This window comes from Calidris pugnax, unplaced genomic scaffold (genome assembly GCF_001431845.1).
Source record: "Calidris pugnax isolate Ruff unplaced genomic scaffold, ASM143184v1 scaffold41, whole genome shotgun sequence".
NCBI lineage: Eukaryota > Metazoa > Chordata > Aves > Charadriiformes > Scolopacidae > Calidris > Calidris pugnax.
This window is the reverse complement of record NW_015094509.1, coordinates 5773954-5797560: the sequence shown is the minus strand read 5'-3', so window position 1 is coordinate 5797560 and position 23607 is coordinate 5773954. Positions and strand designations below refer to the sequence as shown.

The 23607-nt window shown below is 40.0% G+C and overlaps 1 protein-coding gene across 7 annotated transcripts; it reads right to left on the bottom strand.

The window, feature by feature from the left end:
• Positions 1 to 1243: 1243 nt before the first annotated feature.
• RIPK2 (receptor interacting serine/threonine kinase 2) lies at positions 1244 to 22967 on the bottom strand. 7 transcript variants are annotated; one of them, XM_014965460.1, is made up of 12 exons: positions 22723 to 22967; positions 18540 to 18693; positions 17222 to 17377; positions 14216 to 14373; positions 11415 to 11464; positions 10905 to 11066; positions 7688 to 7773; positions 7418 to 7507; positions 6708 to 6813; positions 5942 to 6046; positions 3058 to 3237; positions 1244 to 1844 (listed from the first exon to the last, which is right to left on the bottom strand). In XM_014965460.1, exons 1-12 carry the CDS (start codon positions 22911 to 22913, stop codon positions 1519 to 1521), a joined length of 1764 nt encoding a protein of 587 aa, XP_014820946.1. In that variant the 5' UTR covers positions 22914 to 22967; the 3' UTR covers positions 1244 to 1518. The 7 variants fall into 7 exon arrangements, with proteins under 7 accessions (XP_014820946.1, XP_014820947.1, XP_014820952.1 ...); XM_014965461.1 differs by having other exon boundaries at positions 6708 to 6789; XM_014965466.1 differs by having other exon boundaries at positions 22714 to 22829.
• Between the last annotated feature and the right edge of the window lie 640 nt (positions 22968 to 23607).

The following is a 23607-nucleotide window of genomic DNA, read 5'->3' as shown; positions in this document are numbered from 1 at the left end:
CTTAAAACCACTCCTTTTCTATCCAGTAAATTCTACATTGGATTCTTGTGATTCAGTGCACAAAATAAGATAAGCCAGACATTAAAAAAACTGTTGGCAACTAGTAATGCCCACACTGAAGCCTGAATCACTGAAATGGGGCAGATCTTGTATCTCCATAGTTGTCCAAACAGACATCACTTAGGATTTCTCATTTATCTGCTCCATTTTATATGGTAGCTTAGGTAGATTTCAGCTTTCTTGTATGTGAAGTTTGAAATTTCCCAAATTTTAGACAGTGTTAGCAGAATTTGTAATTATTTATTAATTCTTGTAAAAATCATTTGTCTGTGCTGTGTTCTGACATTAAAACCTGTAATTTTTTCACTAGCTTTGAAGCCTCTTGGGTAAAGTCACTAAGGCTTTCTGAAATGAGCTGAAAAAAAAATATCACATACCTTTTCCTCTCAGGTGGCCCCATTTGTGCCTCAACACGTTAGCACCATCCTTCAGACAAAGAAGGATGGTGGAGATGCTGTCCAGAGAAGGTTAAAGCAGGTCATGGCAGGAGAGACCCATGTGCATCACTTCCAGCCTCATGTAAATACTACAATGAAGTATTTTAGTATATCACATAAATACAAAAAATAAAATCTAATTAAAAGTTTGATCCAGCTACATGAGATGAGAAGTATTTATAGCAGATGACAAAGGTAAGCGAGACATTAACTAAGGTAGTGTAAAAGAAGTATTAATTGAGGGTTTCCTTATATAAGCTGTATGTAGATCTCATCATACTATGATTTCAAGAGGAGTTTAAGCGGGTGTAACCAAATAATGTAAAAGGCTACAGCTGCACCCTTTCTAATGTATCGGTTCTTAGCAGAACAAAGATGATCAGCACAATGTCCTCCTTGCCCTCAGGCTCCTCTTTGGACTGGTATTCTTCTTATGCAGTGGTCTGGAGCGCTTGCCCTGGCAACAACATGGGAAAACCAAAACAAAACATAATAAAAAATCCTGTAAAAATGCAACGTAAGCTTCCCCCCACCTACTGTTCTTCTCCAGTATCTCATGAGGAGTAATCAGTAAGGCTGAAAGAAGAAAATTAAAAACACAGCATACGAGCTTCGAATAGAGGACCGAGACTTTTTCCTCCCTCCATGGGAAAGACCAGATGGAGGGAGAAAAACTAATACTCCAAGTTGAGATGGGTTGTCTCAAATCTGTGAGGTGAAAGGAAAGGATATGTATGAACAGAAAATATGTAAAACAGGGAACATTTAATGTTTTTTCTTCATTGTGTATAAACAAAATACTTGTATGAATTGGGTCAACAAGTGTCAAGTGTTTGGCTTTATGACTGCAGTCCCACTGATTATTTGCAACTCACCAAATGCAGTCTAGATGAACTCAGTGTCATTTCTGAGACTCTACAAAGGCCCAATAAAGACAGTGGTACATATATAAAACTACTGTACAGAAACAAGACTCGTGTTGTAAGAAATATTCACATGGCTTCATACAGAAAGAATAAATTTAAAGATGCAGTCTTAGAGAATTAGATACAATGTCTGGATAAGGTTGAAGTCCTAGCTGTTTGTTATCTTTCAACTTTTGTATTATAATTTTGGCAAATTCCTCTCCTTGGCTATCTGAGGTATCAAGCAGTTGTCGGACTTTTGATGTCCTTGTAGGTTTGGTGCTTATTAGTTCATAGTCTTCTTTCATGAGTAAAAATCTTGATAGAAGAGCATCCAGTGACTGATTCAAACATGCTTCAGTCATCTGATCAATAATTTCTTCTCTTTTACTTTGGATCCATTGATGAGCTATGTTGTGTTGTATGGTTTCCAAAACAAGATCTGAGATTGGAGAAGATTAAAAAATAAATAAATTAGCATTATAACTGTTTGTCAATAAATAGTGCCATAAAACAAAGAACAAGCTGAGAAAGAGCTGTTTAAAACTTGGTTTTGGTCAGAAATACACTAGACTACTAAATATGCTTTTAACATTTCACTACTGTATTCCATATTTCAAATGTTCTGGTTTGTCAAATTCGGTGGTTAAAATATTTATTTTATCTGAATCACAGAATAATTTAGATGGGAAGGAACCCTCAAGGAGGTGATTTGGTCTAACGGCCTGCTCAAAACTGGGCCAACTTCAGGGATAACTCAGGTTGCTCAAGGCCTTGTCCAGGTGAATTTTGGGCACCTTCAAGTAATGGGACTTCTACAGCCTCTGTGTGCCACTTGTTCCAGTGTTCAACCTGATGGGGTACTAAAAGCAGAGAGTTGGTAACTTCACTTTCCAGATGGATTTTTATTGAAGTTTACAGAAAGCATCCCTGTAGTTTCCTGTGTGTTTTCCTCAAGCTGAGGATTTGTGCAGTGAAAAGGTGCCCATTCTTGTATTTCCAGAAAAGGGATGATGCAGCAGATCTTTGCAAAGTTGCACGTTATTGTGTGGCCCATAAAAAAAATATCTCTCTGAATAATTCATCATGCACTACAGTTTCTTTTGGGTTTTTTTTTTTTTGGAAGCATACTTTCAACTGTTATTTGGTGCATAGGAATGTCATGCAGTGAGCTGTCAACTAACATAGAAGATCATTAAAGGTGAGATGCTGATCCAAGTGCTGCTTCTCTTTACCCCACCATTGCTAAGAGGAAGACTGACAGGCTTAAAAAGTGGGGAGAAGTGACAGGCAACAAGATGTGTTAAGCTCAAGCTAACCTTTTCCTGTTCTGTTGGACTACAGCACTGCTAGGAGAAAGAATATAAGCAAAGGGAATGGGATAAAGAAGACCCAAAGCAGCAGGAATTAAGTTTGCTTAGAAGGAGAGAAAAAAGCTAGGAGCCACATGTTCATGTACTTGGTCACATTTTGCATCTGTTTTAATTACTTTTTAATATAAGGCTACAAGGACAGAATTACTTCCACTCTTAATTTGTAGAATGTTTTGGTTTTGGTTTTACAGATGAACAAAAGTTCCAGTTTCCATTTGATGCACACATATATTTATTAGGACACTAATTTGGGTTTTGGAATTAAATCAACGTTTGCTGTACCTGAAGGAATTGGTGATGATTGCCGCACACATGATGCAGAATTTGAGGCGTCTGAAACACTCTTCCCAGATGAGGGAAAATTACTGTAAGTCTGCATAAGAGGTTTGGCACTCTGAGTTACAGAGATATTTTCATCTGTGCTTTGACTGCTGAGAGACTCTAGACCTTCAGAATTTTCACCTTAAAAAAAAAGAGAAGGAAAAAAAAAAAAGAGGGAGCCATATTACTTCTATGTTCAAACAAAAAACAGACATCAGAGATTATTTAGAGCAATTCCATAAAACAAGTCATACACAACCTAAATTCACTTCAAATACAACACATTATTCCTTACATTCGAGTTCTGAATACATTTATGCCCCTTATCTTTTACCAGGGCTTGACCGTGGGTTTGGGGGTCTTCTTTTATTTTAAAAGAACATTGAGAGAATAGATTTGGTAGATGTGAGCTTTAAAAAAAAAAACACAACTGTTTGACAGAAAGTTTTGCTGGGACTGGAAGAACGAAATAACTCCTTCAAGTGTTTGGAGAGGTATTTAGGAGTCAGCATGAAAGCTGACTAATTTATTTTGATGAAGTTTGGGAGTGTAACAAAGGTAGAAAGATTGAAAGAAAGATCCAGGTGGAGGGAAAGAACATGAATACCAACAGCAACATTCGGTGGGAAGCCAATCATAGAATGGTTAGAGTCAGAAGGGATCTTGGGAGTCCATTAAAAAAGGATGACTTCAAGAAAGCTTCATGTAAACATTTGCAAAGAAAGGGGGAGGAAAGGGTTTTTATCAGATAGAAAGCTTAATAGTTTATATTTTAAGGATTTTTTTTATGGCGGAAAAAGATGACGGATGTGAAAGCAGGAGTAGGAATGACTCAAAGAAGAGATAACAAACAGCTCATGAGAAACCAATTGCAGGTCATATGCCTAATTCTGTATACAGTTTTCATTGCAGATTTTCACAGTGTCACTTGATAAAGCGCTCCAGAGATGTTAACTAAGAACCAGAGATGTAGATGTAAGAATTCAGATGAACATCTGAAGATACAATAAGAACAGATAGCACCCTCCAATGGAGGTATTTTATGGTGCATTCCTAGATTGGAGTGTTGACCTGTGGAAGAATATGGCTGTAAGCACAAGAAGAAGAAATAGAAGAATGTGAAAGAAATGAAACTTTTACTATTTAAAAAAATGGTGGACTAGAATTTATAGTAGCTAGCTTTTAATTTCATTAATGAGAGAGAAAGTAAGATGGGCAGACCTATATAGTGTAAAATAACAGATGTTATCTACTGCGTGAATGAGAAAGGATTAGGAGACAACGGTGTGAATGAAAGATCATTTTAGAAAAGGATTTAAAACAGCTCTGCTGGGATATATTGTTATAGAGTTCTAGGAACACATGGTTCTTTAATAGCATTAGAGACAAAACTACTGGGATTATTCTAGTATGGGAGAATGAACTTGACCAGTGACCATAGCATAAAAAATGGAAAACATGCTAATTAAATATTGTATATTGTTATTCAGAAATAATGGCTTGACCCAGGTTACTCAGACAGAACCTAGTTGACCTAGAAGACTGAAGTAATAGAAGTGGAAATTTGGTAGCACAAAACATGAGACCTAGACTTTCTGCTTCAAGCTGAGGTTAATGATTTGGAATTAAGATAAGGAAAAAAAACCCTAGGTAGACTATTCTGTAACAAAGGATCTTGTGAGAAAGGAAATTCTAAGGCGTATTAAGTGAAGTTCTTATTTCAAGCAGAAAACACTTGTCACACGTCTTTTCTAATACTAAGTACAGATGTTTGGTAGCCTTAGTTCAATGACTTAAGTTAGAACATGCCCAGGGAGGACTAGTAGGATACCAGGAGAATGAAGAAGTGTATGTTACAAATGGACTTCAAAAGGGCGTATCCTGTTTGCCCAGCAAAACAAAATGTATTAAAGGATTACTCTTTATATCAGAAGTAAAATGGGAAAAGAGCTATTTAAGCTTAAATCAATGCCCACGAACAACTATGTATATAAGCTGGCTAGGGAAGAAAAGTTAAAGAGGCTGAAAGTTAGAACACAGTTCCTAACTCTGAAGGAGGAAGCTTCTGAAAAAGTTCTAATTATATTGGTGGAAAAAACAACGCAACTAAAATCTATAGTCATTAACTTCTCCCTTGGTGCCATGCCAAACTCTTCTCTTGCCAACAGATACCTGGGAACAGCTTTTCACCTGAAACGACCGTGTCTAATTTAGGCAAATTAAGAAGAACTCCAGTCTTGCTTTCCATTATAAAACTACCTGATGCAGACATTGGCAAAGTAATAACAAACACTTCTGCTGTAGCGTGGTTTTGTAGACTCTGTTTTCACAGGCTTTACAGTATCTATACATACATACTACAAAGTCTAAGCAGTAACACTGTAAAGGACCACTGCCTGATCAATCATATGAATAGTACCATCACAATCTCATCAATGACCTCCACAAGCAGCTATAACAATTTTTAACAGGAACCAGCAGTAAGAAGAGCTGACATTTATCATTATCATTATTTATCTGATTACACTTACAGTCCATGCTCATGTTCCATTTTCTAAAATTCATCAAGACATTCCTATTAAACTTGATAACCACAAGTTATTCTTCATCTTTAAGATTTTTATGCTATGTGTGTAGATAAACACTTGGGTAGAGGTACAGCCAAACTACACTACATTTGCTTTCTGCCATTTCCCCCTGTAACTCAAATTCCTTAAGCCTCCTGTAATTTATTTTCCCTGGAATTCCTGCTGTATTTATATCTTTCTAATACATTGAGTACAAGCCCAGAATCATTGATGTGTTCAAGCAGGAGCTGGAAAAGAAACTGCCTGTGCCCTCCTACCTCTACCAGAGTATCTCCAGGTTTGCAGCACCTCAGCACACTTTTTGATCCCCTGCTTTAGAGCAGTGAAGTCAATCGTCTCGTCTGTTTTCACAGCACTGGTCCCTGCAAAGCCAAAGGATGCTCCATTCTTTTGAAATATATGTTTGCATTCTTTCAAGAGAATAGCAATACGTAGTTTTGCCATGTACTCCTATCTCACCTGTGTCCTGTCCCATTTTTCTGGCTTCTGATGTCAGCAAAACCTCAAAATTGGGTTTTCTCTGGGAATTTTGCCAACTTTTATTCAGAAAAGGTGACAGCTACAAAAGGTCTGTGCAGATGCTTTTGTAAGGTAATCTATTTATTAAAGCCATTTTATTTATTGAACTAAAAATGATCAAGAGGTTGGCCTTCATTAGAGACTCTCAGTTTACTCAGCTCTAGGAGTGCCTCAAAATGTTTTGCTTTTTTATCTTTAGAAGTAGTTCACAAATTATTAACAAAACTGCCAAGAGTCTGAAGGGACAAGTAAATACTCTCCCCACACTCACAACACTGAATAGGAAAACAAGCTGTGAGCTGTGGGCATTTCTCAAGTGACAGGAATAGAAAATCACAGCTAAAATACTCCAGTTTTTTTTCCCAGAGCACTAAGTTTACAAAACACATCTCTCTTCTGACATAAACAGAGATCCAACTACGTACTATGCAAATGCAATGTTACAGTGGGAGTGTAAAGCTGCAACGGCAACTGAAATTTATAAGAAGTCATTAGTATCTCTACCTGATGAGAGGATGTTACACTTGGGAATGGACTTGAGTCTTGACATATCTGGAGAGATGCTCCGAAGGGGAAGTGCCTCACACTGTAAGGAGCCAGAATATGTTTCCTGAAATGATTCCAATTGTACAGTGAAAACGCACAATAAATAAATACAAAGTTGCAATGATTTACATAACAGTACTTTCCCATCACTGTCTTCTCCCTACTATCTAAATGCTCAATAGGCAGCATAATTAAAATACAGTAAACCAGAAGAAAGCTATGTAATCCTAATACTTGTGTCTTTCCAAAGCTGACAGGAATTTTGTATAGAAGTTTAAATTATTAGTAAGAATCAAAAGAAGCAGCATTAAGGACCAAAATGTAAAAGCAAATCTGTGTCACCCTATACAAGCAAGCTCCTTAGGGGTGCAAGGGAGCAGAAGAGAGTCTCTTACAAGTTGCAGACGTTGTGTGCTGCGTTCCTCCTCCAGGGACTGGCTTTCCCACATTTAGAGGATATACCAAACACACCCTTCTTACCTCTGCTTACCCACCCTTTACTATCTATCCTCACCTCTACGGCTCAACTAATGCATCTTAATGCCTCTCCTGACTGCACAGGAAAGCAAACTGCCAAACAATTCCCCCTTACTAAGTTAACCTCCCTTTAAAGCTTTCAGGATCTTAAATGATGCACACATACCAAACACAATATGAAAAATATTTACCTCTTGGGGATTCAGAGGTATATTTAGAGATATCTGCTCCACATCTGTTTTCTTTCCACTCTTGTAAATACATCGTGATTCATACAGTGACTGGAAGAGATATATTTACCTGTATTAAATTTCTGCCCTAAGACAAGATGACAGCTCTGTACCAACACATGCTTCAGCCAGATACAAGATTAGATAAATGACAAAGGAGATGACATTTCTTTTTGCAAGCAAAAGTTACCAACTTGTTTGACAAACTCATGACTAACAAAAGCCATTTACCTTTGATCTCTTTAACAGAAGTACTGCTTCCAGCATAGCTATCTCATCAAACGTTCGCAGGACAGGCTCAAGGTCTATCAAGCATTCTAAATAAAGAAAGAATACTTTGCTGAAGGATTTATGGTGGAAATTAAGTTTTCATTTTGCTAAAGCTACTTTCTTACATTTATAAAAGTAATTTGTCTATTGATACGTATCAAAACCCAGATGTTTCTTGCTTTCACCTGCTGTTACAAACACAACGGTTGCACATCCCCAAACCAAACCCTGTCCTGATCCGGCCACCTCAGCACTCTGTATCCAAAGAGATCCAGGACTGTGCTCGACCACAAGTCTGGCATTCCTGGAATGGACAGATCAGGGCATTTGCTATATTTCAAGACAGACCCAACAAGTCTGGTTTGCGAAATGGGACCAAGCAGCAGAAGACCTCAAAGTGGGTCACTGTCTTTCCACTGCAGCAGAGGTCTTAACTATTTCTATAATAAAAATAAACAACCAGCCCTCCACCACAGCAAAATCCAGAGGAGATGCTGTGCGGCAGGGCTGGAGAAGATGGTGATAGTCAGGGCACTGACCTGTCCCATCCAGTGAATCCAAATGACAGTGTCCTCACACTCACCAAAGGCGGCAACTCAAGTCAAAACCATCTGCTCCCACAGGGAGACACACGACAACCCAAACAATCAAAAAAACAAGTGACAACCTGTGCTATGCTCCCTTGCTTTCCAGTGCTGAAAGGTCTACAAAACTAAGTATTTACAATTTTGAGATGACTGTATTATAAAAATGTCTCTGAAATTTTGCTCAAGTACAATAAAACCTCAGGAAAGGATGATGGTACATCACAATTCTACTGCATTTCTACAGACTCCACCCACTCCACCAAACCCATTTTCCACACTAGCAATCCGTCACACTGCATCTTATTAACATATTTTTATTTTTTTACTATAATTTTACCATAGTTCTCCCATATTATTTTTTTTTCCACTAGTGTCTTCAAGACATACATTACATAGCAGGATTCTTATTTTCTTGCATCAGCTAAACTGGGGTTTTACAGCTTTGGCACTGCATTTTCCACACTGAAATACTGGAACTGTTAATTTTTGTTGATTATAATTAAATTGTAGGTACACATTCCAAGTGCATGCAGAAACATGGTGATAAGTAGTCTTTTTTAAGGGGAACAGACAGGTTAACGGACCTATTCTATTTAAAGATTATTTAACAAAAGGGTGTTCGGATATTTTGGTTTTCCCCCGCCCCTTGCAAAATTTCCCAATCAGTGAGATTTACTTCCCTTAACTTTGCAACAGTTTTGCAACTTCCTCTTTCTTTTTATGACGGTAAAGTAGGCGAAAAAGCAAGGCCTGTTTTCTTCAAAGACCGTCTCACTACGGACACTAATAATTGAACCCAAGATATCTCACACTTCAGTATGTACCCCAGGTAATTATCCCTTCATTGTGACCACAGGTTTTGATTGCTATTTTGTTTTAGTTAACTGGCACAGGAAAACAGGAATATATAAGAAAATATCGTGAAGTGTCCATTCTTTCTGATTTTAAAAAATATTATAAATAGATATATTTCCTTGCGTGGAGAAAAAATAATCCACACTTTACAATTATACAAACCAGACTCATGCCAAAATAAGCTGATATTTCAAAATGTTCTTAATGCAAATATAAGAATGCCTCAAAAACGTCATGTAATTAATTTTGGATTGTAAACTGAACATGAAGATCAGTTTGGATGTGTCCCCATTTTGTCCTCTGCCAAACTGATGGAAAAAAATTGAAGTTCTGAGTATTTCTGCCTAAGTTATGTGAACAGCAATTTTCTAACACTTTCCACCTCAAAGGAAGTATGCCTATAAATATTTTCAAAATAATAAACAAAGTTCTACTCACCAAAGCTATAAATGAAACATTAAGATTGCAGGCCTTTCTACTTGTAACATTAAAAAAACCCGCTGGAACAAACCCTAAAAACAAACCCCACCAGAACCAACTAAAAAAACCTAGTATTTCAGCTTTGAGTCATTGCAGCCGCAACCTAACCAGTGAGAAACTTAAAATATAGAATTGTTTAAGCCAGATCTCTTTGCACGCATTGTTCTACATTTGAATACTTTTAGTAACTTATTCTACATTTTTGCCCCTCGAAGGCAATTTAGCTTTCCCTAGGGAATTAGGATCATGTTTTCTACAGGTGTAGGGAGGATTTTAAAGCACAAGCAGATTAAACAATCCCAGCGAGGCGGCTGCGTGGCTTCACCGCGCTGACAGATGTGACCACAGCGACACTCACACAAACAAATTTCACAGCTGAAAACAGGTAATTGCTTTCTGCCAATTTCTATGGAATTATCTTTACAAAATGGCCAAACAAGAGCCGAAAGTAAAACACAAAATTAAGCACGTTAAGAGAAATTTTTATGGGGGTAAATTTGGACCCAACATACACCAGCTATGTTGGTGAAGTGCGACAAACACAGGTTTGCAAAAATCAAACCAAAACTTTTCCAGTTCACGCCTTGCCACTCTTATCTCTACAAGCTCACACTTCAATCTTATTCTCTAAATTCTGTAACCCACGGTAAAAAAGGCTGAAAGTGTCTATTTTTGGTCTCATGGACAAAAAGCTGAACAATGGAAAGGCCGATGGGAAAAGTTAAGTGTGTGGGTTCAACCAGTTCCTGCTGAATCTGGGATGTAGAACTTCAAAAGATGAAGTCTTAGTGAAGAAGATTTGTACTGAGATGCAAACACAAGGTAAAGTCGCTATAGCTTATCTGATGTGCAACGATTTGTTGGTGTGTTTGCCAGCTTGCTCATAAATCCCACAGCACTCATTATACACTTCACTCCCCCCCTTCTTAAAAAAAAAAACAGTTCCCTTCAATAAACAAAAAAACCCCAAGTGAAAGTAGTTAAACAAAATATGCTCCTTTTTTATGGGTAAATTAGAGATGGCAAATGCAAAAGACTCCAACTGAATACTTAGTATTATGGCACACACATAGTTCCATTCATAAAAGTCTGTTTGCAGACAAGCACCTTATCTTACACAACATGACAGGGCACATGTATCTCGTGACACCCTTAACCATTTCCTTTTTGCAACCATGATCTTGCTCTGCAAGTAACACGTTCAACAGAAATCTGGCATTTTAAAAACCGTTTCTTATTATGCAAGGTAAACTCACTTAAAAACGACGGTCTTTCATCCGGGTTTTGTGCCCATCCACTTCCTATCAGTTTTATGATGAGGTCTCGATGAGGAATGTCCATTGATAAGCTTTCTTCACTTAAATCTAGCCGCTTTCCTTGGGACACACTGTACATTATCTGCCAGAAGTTTATAACTTCTGTCAAAATAGACATCGTGCATCCATTAGAAATATATGCAATATAAACAGATTACTACAGGAGCAACAGTTTAGTTTGCAGACATAGCATTTATATATGGTTATGCTTTTTCTTTTTGCAAAAAAATATATTTTTAATTTATCAAGCAACACTAATTTAAAAAAAAATTCTGAAAAATAATCTAATTCCAACAGTAACTCAAAGTGTTCTTCAAGAAGCTGAGACGTTGAATCATTAAAAAGTAACCCCTAAAATGAAGTCCCCGTGTACTCAGCTCCCAGATTTAGCCTCTATGTAAGGCTGGAAAAATAAATTAAAGAATAAATTAAAGGAAGATGTGGCCTTACCTTCAAATGGCTGTTTCCTGGACATCACTTCCCACATAATAATTGCATAACTGTTTAAAGCATAAAAAAGTATAGAAGACATTAATTTAGGTTGCTGACAATAGCACAACGTGCTCAGCTTCACATGTTATTAAAAACTATTTTGTTTTTTAATTTTTTTAAAAATTATATTAATTACATCATTTTATTAGAAATTATTTTTATATTCACTTTACAAAAGATACTCTCAGGAAGACCACCCTGAACTACAGCCAGCAGACTGAACACACACCTGCTTACTCAAACTGGTGACATTTTTTACCATTCACATCAAAGCGAATGGGAAATGGCTCAGTCAATACGCGTCTGCTCTGTCTTTAGCTCACTATTCACTCCCTTCAATCATCAGGATACATTAAAAGAAAAAGGCAACTTTAAACAAGTTTGTAATTTAAATTGGATTACATTATGTCATTTAAATGAAGCATTTTCATTTATAAAAAAGTAATCAATGCAGTTAAAGCAAATAAAAGAAAATAAAACATTGTAAAAACCCCAAATCTGGTTTTCCTATTTAAGAATAGGAACTTGATGTGAGGCATAAATCTAGTAGCTGTAATGCTAAAATGAGAGAGCAAAAATATTTCACTGCTTAAGAACCTCATTTCTAATTTCAAACATATCCTTGTAAACTTACTTCTACTTCTTTATTTTTTCAATAAATCCATTTCAAAATGGATTAAAAAGCTTCTAAAACATTACTTCAAAAAATTTCCCACTGAAGCAATAAAAGTGAAACTATGCAAAGAATTACTTTTTTCGCCAAAGAAGAACTATACTTATCAGAATCCATGTTTGCTCAACTACTCAAGTACACAAAGACAGTATTTTCCTGTATCACTAAGAAGTACTGAATTTTGCATACAGGTTACACTTAACTGCCTCTAAGCATTTCATCATCTAACAGATACCAATGAGGAAGAAACAAAACATTTAAGTAAGAACAAAATAACTGACACCTAAAATCAATCATATACATTGAGCTTTCCTAACTACTTATTCCATTCACATTTTAACATTCACCAAGGTTAAAAATTTATTCAAGTAACATTTAATAGAAGCAGTCCTCCCTGGCAGAAAACCTGCTTTTGATGCATTCCTGAGAAATTCATGCAAGCTGCTTTATTTTTGCACAACAAATCGTTCCTTTTCTAAAAGTTAATGCTGCTTTGAGTGTAATTTAAAGGATTTGTTTCCCAAAGAGAGATCCTTCCTCACAAATTAGATTTAAAACCTCAACAATGTTCTCCTGTATCTGCTGTGGTCAATTCATCAGACATCCAGCCTTTCATTCAGCTTGGAATCTCTCTACGATTAAAGACTATTTTCTTAATTCTGCAACACTGCAGCATACCACTTCCTGCTGATCACTCTTTACACTAGCCATGTTTTCCTTTCTTACTTTTGCTACGCAGCATCTCTTTCTGATCCTGAGCACAGACCTTCCTGTGTGACCTTCCTGCCAGTCATCTCCTTCATTATCTCTCCACCTTCAAGTCCTCCTGCCTTGAACTGCCATCCCTCTTTACGACGTTGTCTCTGTTTCTTTTCTCTCTTCTCAATTAATCACTTTCCTTCCTAATCTATCAGTTTTGTAAAAACTCTTCTACTGATCCTTTCTCTCTTATTTTCTCCCATTTGGTTGTTATTCCTCTGCACACATTTTTTTTTCTTTTTAATAAATATTTGTCTTCCTCATCTACACTCATTAAGCCACGATCCATACTTTCAAATCCTCTAAAATTGGAAGCCAGAAGAGATAATGTCACACTGCTTCTTTCCCCATATTATACCATTATTCCTTTACAATGTCTTTCTAGTCCAGATTTTCTCACCAGAGGGTGAGGAAAGCAGGTATGTTACCATCTCTATTCTTTGGGCAGGAATATCAAGGAACTTTGTGTGCCCCTTAAGGGTAAGGGATAATTAAGAGAAATTAGTGGTGTCCCTGGAAGTCGGTAAGACCTGAGATTGATTCATCTCTCACCAAAATACAACTCTGCCAAAGATAGCTGAAGGTAAAGGTGGTAGAGTGATGTTCCTCTTCCTGCCTCCTCAATCTCAATTTACACATGACAATTCCCTACACGACCACCCAAGGAATCTTTGAGCTCTCTAAGGCTTTTCAGACTAGCTAATTGTAACTCTAATATCCTAAGAGCAATCGTCGTGTTGTTATTTGGGTAGCCACCACGCTACTGCTTCCTATTCTATTACTTCTACTACTCAAAACTGACTGACACAAATGTACCTGAACTTTCCTAGAGCAAGTTATTCCTTAAGCAAATCTCTCTAAAGACTTCCTCCACTCCCATCATCCTGCTTTTTACTAACCCCATTCCAAAAATATGTTTTTGTCTTTCCCCCGAGTACACGCTGCAAATTGTGTTAATTGATGTGCACAAATTACAAGGGTATGCACATTGAAATAAAGGTGTGAACAGTTTTTCCCCTCCCTATATTGTCTCTGTGTGTACACTCATTTATAGAAACCAGTTTTCTCTCTCTGTTTCTCTAGCTTGATTTCTTCTTCTTCTCTCTTAGCTTAATTTTTGGAGCATGACACTTGTCACAGTGTTTCCTAAAGAAAGAGGTGATCAAATCCAGCTACCACTCAATTGTATTTTACCCGATTCATTTTGCTTATAAACTTACAACACTTCTGAAAATAACAGAACTGCTGAAACTATGTTAAAGTCTAAGTTCAGTAAATCAAATTTGAACTCAGATTGCAAAGCCCACTCGAGAACCACACGAGTTACCTGTAGATATCGTGTTTTACACTTGCCCGGGTTTTCTGACTGGGATGGTAATCTTCAGGCGGCATGTAGATAATTGTCCCTCCTTCTGGCAGAGAGGTTTCACTTCGTGATTGCGACATGGATATGACACGCCATTTTGACATGCCAAAATCTGCAATCTGGAAAGGACAAGTCGATTGTTCTGAGCAGAAAAACTGGATTTATCTGCTGATCGTTGTTAGAAATTCCTGAAATACGCCCCGACAGAACAGGTCACTAAAAGTCCTTAACCTTAACACACAGAAAGTATGTGGTTGTCCTAGCAACAGCAAACACCAGCTCTGCTTCAGAAAGCATTCCCAGGTCATGACTCATGCTATCCCTATAGCTCTGCCCTATCATGTCCTTCTTTTAAGGAAGGACTCGTTAACTTCACGGCTGGAAAATCTCCCATGGGAATCTGTCCTGTATGAAGAAAATCACTTTCTTTGAATAAAAAGAGCAAACAAAAAACCACTGAGTACTTCTAGCTCCCTGGTTGTGAAGAAAGCACAAATTCAGGATAAATCACAATAGCTCTATGTAAACTTAGCTTGCAGAGAGCCCAAGACAGCTGCTCTCACAAAAAATTTTAGGGCAACTCCACCTCACCCCCCAAAACTTTGAAATATTAATCTTTAATTAATAGATTTGATATTCTGAAATTGTGTGCTGCAAAAAGTTGCTGAATAGTTTGTTTACTGTGCACTCTGGGACCTTGACCCTTCCTACAGAGTTTACAGTACAACTTCATCAAGAATTAAGTGACTTCAGTTTACATTCCCGGACACTCCTGAGCCAGGGAGCGAGATGTCAGGCTGGGTTACGGGTAGGGAGACAAGCAGCCAGCAGAATAAACTTGCTGGCTGAGCTGCAGCGTCCAGCATACAAGGGAAAAAGATAAGTAGCCACTGACCAGCTCTGCACTTGTCCAGCATTTGCACAAGAGCAAAAACATATTCAACAAAGATGCCTGTGCAAGCACTGTGGCAATAGAGATTACAGAAATCACTTTTCTGCCGAGCCTACAGTCAAAATCCACAGTGAAAAATAACCTTTTTTTCTCTACAGCTCAGTCTCATCAAGCCTTCCTCACTGTAACTGTCACAATATCTTGCTCATTTAGTAGATCTGGGACAGCACTCTATGAACCACTCCATCAGGAGCCCTCAGTATAGGAAAGATATGGACCTGATGGAACGGGTCCAGAGGAGGGCCTCAAGGATGACCAGGGGGTTGGAGCACCTCTGCTACGAGGACAGGCTGAGGGAGCTGGGGTTGTTCAGCCTGGAGAAGAGGAGGCTCTGGGGAGACCTAATAGCAGCCTTCCAGTACCTGAAGAGGGCCTACAGGAAGGCTGGGGAGAGCCTGTTTACAAAGGCCTGTAGTGATAGGACGAGGGGAAATGGCTTTAAGATGGAGGGGAACAGATTTAGATTGGAGATTAGGAGAAAGTTCTTCACTGTGAGGGTGGTGGAGCACTGGAACAGGTTGCCCAGGGAGGTGGTTGAGGCCCCTTCCCTGGAGATATTCAAGGAGAGGCTCGATGAGGCCCTGGGCAACCTGGTCTAGTTGGGGGTGTCCCTGCTGACTGCGGGGAGGTCGGACTAGATGACCTTTGGAGGTCCCTTCCGGCCCAGACAATTGTATTCTATAAAACGGTGTTACTTTTATATATATGCAATACTTCTTCTATATTCTATAACCTTCCTTGCATTTCCTGACAGCTGTCCTAATTTAGACAACCTTGCTTCACCCCAAGAAAACACTTAAAAACCCAAAGGACAGGCTTCCAGAGACTCCTTTGAGGAGGCAGGACAGGAATTAACCTCTTCCCTTCAATTGCTCCAGCAAAGCAAATATTTCGATGCGGTCGGGCAGAGCACCAGACTGCATCAGTGCTGTTAAGGGTCAAAAAAAAAAACAGAGTGGTTAAAAAAAATTTACTTGGACCAGTTCCCTGATCAGGTTTATCAGGAAGCCTGAGAGATGGCAAGAGCAGCACAACCGAGTGGGAGGAGGTACGACCTACTGAGGGCGTGAGCAGAGACAGGCTGCGTAAGGCACCTTGCTGCCAAGAAAAACGTCTTGGCAATGGAGAAAGAGGAAAATCAGGGCTGGATCTTTGATCTCGCCCAAGGGACCCACAAGAAAGATTCATCTCATGGTACCAGCCATGGTACTGCACATGGTACCAGTGGTGAGTGCATGGTACCAAGCACTCGCCACTCAAGTATAAATTAAGTGCAAAATATCTCTTATTTCTCATTCACTTGAATAGTATATTCTGTAAATTTTAAAAGCAGAGAATCTTTTACAAAAAAAGCCAAAACCAACTTTTGCAATTACAGAAGCACCTAACCCTTATATCAGAAGTACTTTTACCTTCTCTTTCACATCACAGCAGTGATATTTTAAAAGGCAGAATAAAAGTTTAAACTATTATTACTCCTCTATGTATGTTTGCTTTCTCTAAGGAGCTTCACAAAAGCCACCTTCCAACATGTTCAGATTTTACACTTAAGTTTTACGTGTTCTTATACTACACTACCAGAACATATAGGTACCTATTGCATGACAAATGTCAAATGGGGTACTAACGTTTGAATTTGGTTCTACTGTCCTACAGAACTAACTTGTCTGAGCATCTCAGCCAGAAATGCTTTCTATTTTCTCCTCAGAAAGGGCCAGATGTAGCTACCCTTGGAAGGTTGCCATACGAGAGCATCACTGCTATTGAGTATCAGCTACTGCTATAGCACAAACAGCCCAAGTTCTGGTCTTCTCAGATGGATCAAATCCACACTTGAGCAAAGCAGAGTTTTCAAAAGAAGTTGGTAAGTTCTGTCTGCAAGGGCAGAAGAAAACATCTGGCATACAATTATGTCCCCTCTGCATGGCCACATCCTCACTCTTCCTCCTCTACAATAATTAAGACACTTTTAGTAATTTTGGATGCTGAAGAACACAAGAATTAAATGACTCTACCTTGACATGAAACTCATCGTCCAGTAAAATATTCTGGGTTTTCAAGTCATGGTGCAGCAATGGAGGATTCATGTTGTGCAAATAGTTTACTCCCAAAGCAATTTCATAAAGAATGCGGAATCTCAGGCACCAAGGAAGGTCAGGATATACATCTTTCTGCCAAGAGAAAACCACAAAACCAGAATATAATCCTCTGGTCTGATCTAACAGCACAACACAAAGACATTCATAAGAAGAAAGCGACTTGGATAAACGGTAATCTTTTAAAATATACATTACGTGAACTCCTTAAAAAATTCTAACTGAGCTGGTTAGCTGTTAAAATAAATATTTAAGTGTTAATCATTAAGTGTTATGCTTCCGTTCCCTACCATTCACATAATAGTTCATGACCGTTTTACATGATGTAGACATTTACTATACTACTCATTCATATGGAAATAAGATTTACAACTGAACTCCTGTATGAAACATGCAACCCACAGCTTATATGTACTACTCAAAGGAAGGCAAGAATCATAACTTCAGCTGACATCGAGAAAAAAAATAAAAAGCTGTGGTGAAACTAAGCACAAAATACTACCTTTATAAGTATTAATACACCAAGAAAAAGGCAGTAAAACTCAACTGAAATCTTAGAAGTTACATCGACACTAATGCCTTGATGAAAAACACGCAGCTGAGCTCCCCCAGGTATGAGATATGGACTGATTGAAGATACAGAGAAGACTGCAGCACTGTTAAGACCCACCTGCAGCAGCTTTACAACTGGATCCTCAGACCAAGCTAATGGGAACAGCTGAGAGTTCAGCACAGAAGAACTTACTCCCAAGAGTAAGATCTGGTAGAAATATCCATATCTGTTCAGATTAGCTATATTTGACTTCATAAACTAAAGTAAAAATTTTCAATTTTTATTTTTTTTTTAACTAAAGATTCAAATGCAGGAAAAACTTCTCTATCTTTGTGTGATATTTACATGGCCAATAATTCTGAAACCCAGACTGAAGTAAGCATAAGTATTTCAGCTTCTAATCAGAGAATAATAGAGATTTTTGAAGTGATTGTACACAATAATTCAACATGAAGGCAGTTATAAATCATGACATTAAAGGAAATAGTGTAATAAAACTAAAGTGGTTTGATTTTAGTTGTCTTTTTGGGATACAGAACACCAAAAACTACTAGTGATAGTGACTATCCTTTAATTTGAAATATTATTAATAATAGACTTTACTATACTATTTCTCTTAAGTATGGAAATTATAACCTATTTGAAACAACCCGGGATTGCATTAAAGACTGTAAGTACACTTACCCCATGTAAAAGCTGGTTTAATGACCCATTTGTCATGTATTCTGTTACTATCCCCAGAAATTCAGGTTCGTTGCAAATTCCCAAAATTGGCAGAATGTAACTAAACCTGGCTTTGTGTAATATCTCTGCTTCTTTTAGAAGGTACTCTCTATGACTTAAAGAAAACAAAGAAACAAAACCATTACCACGCCAATACTAAGAAACTCAAAGAAAATGCTGAATTCACTGTATTCTCTTTAAAAAAATAAAAATGTACCTATATGCAATGCCACTATCTTTCCCCGTTTGTTTCCTACAACACTCTTTTGAGAACAAGATACTGTAAGAAAAAATTAGGATCTGCAAATGCAAATGCAAGATAGCTTCCCCGGTTTTGTTGTACCACACAAATCTCTCTATTTCCATCACACATTTCATCCACGTTTCCAGTAAATAATGATACAGTCAGAACTCCAGCTTTCACTGCCTTGTGTAACCATAAGGGTAATAACCAACTACATTTGTCCTCTTTTACTGCCCATCTTCAAACCCTGAGTTGTCACCGAGGCCCAATGTTAATATCCTACGGAGTGGGAATTGTAATACTAACCGTTCTCCAAACGTTTAAATTTACACTGACATGCACAAAAATAATATGGGCTAAAGGAATGCACCTTTGGTTTCTGAAGGAAAAGGAATGAACAATTATGTTTTGTTCTCACATAAAACATTCCTTCAAATTGGGCTTCTGCTTTGAATCAACCACCTCCGGAAAAAACATCCCCTGGTGGTACAGGAAAAAGGAAAAGACCAGCCTCATGCTGTCTGGATGCCTGAATTTGGCTGTGAGAATGCTCTTTTTTATGCCAAACCCCCTCATAAATGTGAACTTGATGCATATTTACACATTCAGACCTTGCAGCATCTGGATTCGAGAAGCTCAGGTTTTATTTAAGAGTGAGTACGCCTCTATCCCTGAAAATTATAAAGCATTTGGTATGACAGTATCTCAAATGTTGTTGAAAAAAAAAAAAAAAAGGATTCGAGAAGCTCAGGTTTTATTTAAGAGTGAGTACGCCTCTATCCCTGAAAATTATAAAGCATTTGGTATGACAGTATCTCAAATGTTTTTGAAAAAAAAAAAAAAAAGGTTTGTTGATAGTGAGGATACTTGGGACCATGAAGGATAATTCTAAGAAAAAAAAAATAAAATTTGATTTTATACCAGCGGGGATTGGTGCAGCTGCAAGCATGCAATGAGGATGCCCAATAACAGGATTTTTACAGCACATCTTGGTCTGCTCCTTTGGATGTGAGCTGGCGGTGGTGGCCACACGGCTGTGCTGGGGCACGGCCACAGAGGAGCCAGGGCTATGGCCACCACGGTTCGCTCTTGGCCACCACGGACCTTCTTCATGTGGCTACACAGCTCCAGGGGGAGAGCTGGCTCAGGGCACACACTGAAGAGCCCACCTCAGCCCGGACCCATCCATGTTCATCTAGCCCTCACAAAAAGAGGAGGAAAAGAGGAAACCCGGAGAGTTAAGCCTGCCTCTTTTATGACAGAAAACTTTGAGTTTAGATGGATGTGAAATTAACTGCAATTGCTGGTCCTTATTGTGGGAAATAAGCTAAGTTTTGCTTCAGCTTATTGATGTATCATTGTTAGTGTGATAGTACTAACAAAGAAGCCTTAGTAATAGTAGAGTCTAATAAATTGTATCCAATTAATCCCCAGAAATGCCCTTGGTCTGTCAAGGGATCCTTGTTCACAGAGCGTTATCTAGGTGAAAAGAAACAGACTAGAACATGGCCTTCAACACAAAAACCCAAAGGGTAGGGGAGTATCAATAAGGCCAAAGAAACCAGTCTGGTAAATCTGCCAAGCAGATGGTAGCAAAGACTCTGAAATAATGTGTAGCATAATCAACTAATCAAAGGCGTGTTTAGGATAATGATTTCGTAAAATAGGTGTATGTGTGCCTTATATGGGAAAAAGTGCAAAATAAACCTGTAATAGGTCAAGCGGTGGGGAAGAATGTGAGCTCCAACTTCTCAGCCAATGAGAAGGGAGACAGAAACTCAAGCGGCCGGGATAAAGGTATAAAATACCTGAAAGCTAAAAGATCATCGTGCATCTATTTTTGGTGCACCCGATTCAGCGCTGTTTCGTATTAATAAATTATTAATTTTTTAACCTTTGCTTTGGTGACTTTGTCCTCTTTAAATTCTAAGATGTGAGTCGGTGTTTCTCACATTATCTATGTGACGGAAAGAGGCTTCTAGTAGAGGAAACTCTAGGAAATGATAAAAGTTAAAAGGCAACCTTCAGGGAAAGCATGAGGAAAGACACAACTCCCTCTCTCCCTCCCTCCCTCCCTCCAGGAAGGCTGGGTTTGAGAAGTTGGGGGTTTTCCCAGGCTGTGAGGCACATGGGGATTCAGCTCCAGCTGGGAAACGCGTTGCGACATAATTGAGGTCTATTCCTGGTCCTGTAACTCACTTCACCTTTGCCTGCTCCATACCAGAAGGGCACTGAGTAATGCCTAAATTAGTACAAACATGCAAATACCTTCCCAGCTGGCTCTGCTCTTTGCCTGGTCACACTCCCAAGTTCTGGGATACGTGGTTGCAGGCTTCCCGGCAGGGGAATCACCTGCACCATGAACCCTTCCCTGTTCTTAACAGCATTTACAGGACGGTGTTTGATGTCACCTGCTACACAGCCAGCACCTCACTCGCTGCAGAAACTCGGGCATAAGAGATGTCTTTACAGCTTTTGGTCTGCTGCAGGGTAGGTGGCTGAATTATTTTGATTACCTCACTGCCTCTTTTCGTCATAGTTTCACAGGTTAGATGTCACGCTAAGCTAAATTATCGCACGGCGAAAAATAATAATTGTTGTTTCCTCCTGACTGAGTTCGGAGGGCAAACATTGTATTAGCAGGGATTTAAGCAGGCATTTAAAGTAAAGAAAAGGGGAAAAAAAAGCCCACTTGTCGGAGAACACAATATTCCTGCTTAAAAACATAAGTGAGATTCCATTTCATTCTGGCATGATTTCAGAGATAAAGCCTGTTTATACACACCTGGGAAATAAGAGGTCAGATAGTTTAAAACACCTTATCTTATATTCTAGCATATTGGCTCGCAAGACTAGAAGCCTTGTTCTTTTGAATGAATCTTATTCTGCCTAAATGCCTAATACTAGATCCAGGAAAACTTGAGGCAGTAAAGATTAAAGACACCTAGATAAGACACAAGAGGCAGATTTGCAGTCAGACAGCCTAAGAAGAGGCAAGTTTGCATTTAGAGGATAAAAAATCGGTTCTGTAGGAAGTGAATGAGGCAGAGATGGATGGAAAATCATTACCTGCTGCCCCCTTACATGGAGCAACAGCTCCTGTAATAAACACTCTTGTCACTTGAGCCCCAAGAAAATGGGGAACACAATTGCTACAAGTTGAAGAGTTAATGGAAAATATCAGTTGTACATGGGGGGCCTACAAGCCTATTATTTTAAATGAGCTTCTCTCAGTACTGTGAGATCTGGGGGGAAAAAAATGTGCATCGTCTCAGAGAAGCTTCTTCTAGGAGCTAGAAGCAATCTCTGGTGGATACAGTAACCTATTACGTGTAGTCTCTCTGTCTCTTTCCGTAAACAACAAATCTACAGCAATCACTGCAATTTTAACATCCAGCTGGTACTTCAGGAAAACGGTCAGTAACCAACAAACCCAGAAAGAAGCCGAACTGTGCAAATCCCACCTTGAGGAGGATCCAAGGTCCATACTGGGGAAAAAAAAAAAACCAAAAAAACCCAAAAATCTAAAACCAAAACCTTCCAAAGAGGCAAGCTGGCAAGTGTCTGGCAGGCTGAGCCCGAAACCACCCATTTTCAACAACCGAAAGAGAGGAAGCTCCGGGGCTGGGACGTGATTTTTCGTGGCCCGGGCTGAATCCTTCTTCCTGGGATCTTACTTTGCCCCGGGATTTAAAGCACGGGGGTGCCCACCGAGACCACCAACCCCACGAGAACCCGGCCCCCGCAACTCCCGGGCACAACCCGCGCTCCAACCGCCCGCGGCCGCTTTACCCACCGACGGGGCGCACCCCCGGGGAATAGATGGAGAGAGGGATCCCCTTCCCTGGTTTGGGGGAAAGGCTGTTCCCATCCCGGCAGACCCTCACCTACCCCCGTTACCTGTCTACCAGCGGTCCCTGCAGACATTTGAGGGCGACCGGGACCCTCCAGTCGGCGTGGCGGGCGGAGGACACGGTCCCGTAAACCCCACGGCTGATAAAGCGCAAATCCGGCAGTTTGTTAGAGGGGATGGAGGGAAGGGAATAGCTGATGGAGCCCGCCCGGATTTCCTCGGCCCCGCCGCCGCTCATCCTCGCACTCCCGAGCCCCGGCGCCGGGGCCGGAGCCTCCCTCCTTTCGCCCTCCTTCCCCGCCCCTTCCCGGGTCCGCCTCCTCTCCCGTCCTCCACTTCCCTTCCCCGAGGAAAACGGCCTCCCCGCCGCCAGGGGAGGAGAAAGCCGGGAGCGACCCGGGGGTCCTTCGGGAAAACTTCGTGGGAAGCCGGGAAGCGGGGCCGGGAGGCGTCCGGGGGATGGAGCATCCCCCCGCCCCGTCCAGGGGACGTCGGGCCGGTGGGCATCCTCCGGCCCCGGGGATGGAGCATCCCCCCTCCCCGAGCCCGGTCCGGGGACGTCAGGCCAGGAGGCATCCCCGGGGCCAGGGATGGAGCATCCCCCCACCCATCCCGTTTGGGGGACGTCGGGCCGGGGGGCATCCCCGGGGCCAGGGATGGAGCATCCCCCCATCCCATCCTGGGGACGTCGTGCCGGGAGGCATCCCCCGGGCTGGGGTTGGGGACAGGAGGGAAGCATCCCCCTGCGTGCGGGAGGGGGGCGGGGGATGCGTTATTTCTGTTTTTTCCGGAAAAATGATGCAGGATGGCAGGGCCCAGCCCTGTTGCCCCCCCCATCCCTCCCCAGAGCTGTGACTTGTGCAGTTTCGGGTGTGTGTTCATCTCTCAGGTGCAGTGAGAGGAGCATTAGCTCTTGCAGATGCTTATCTCTT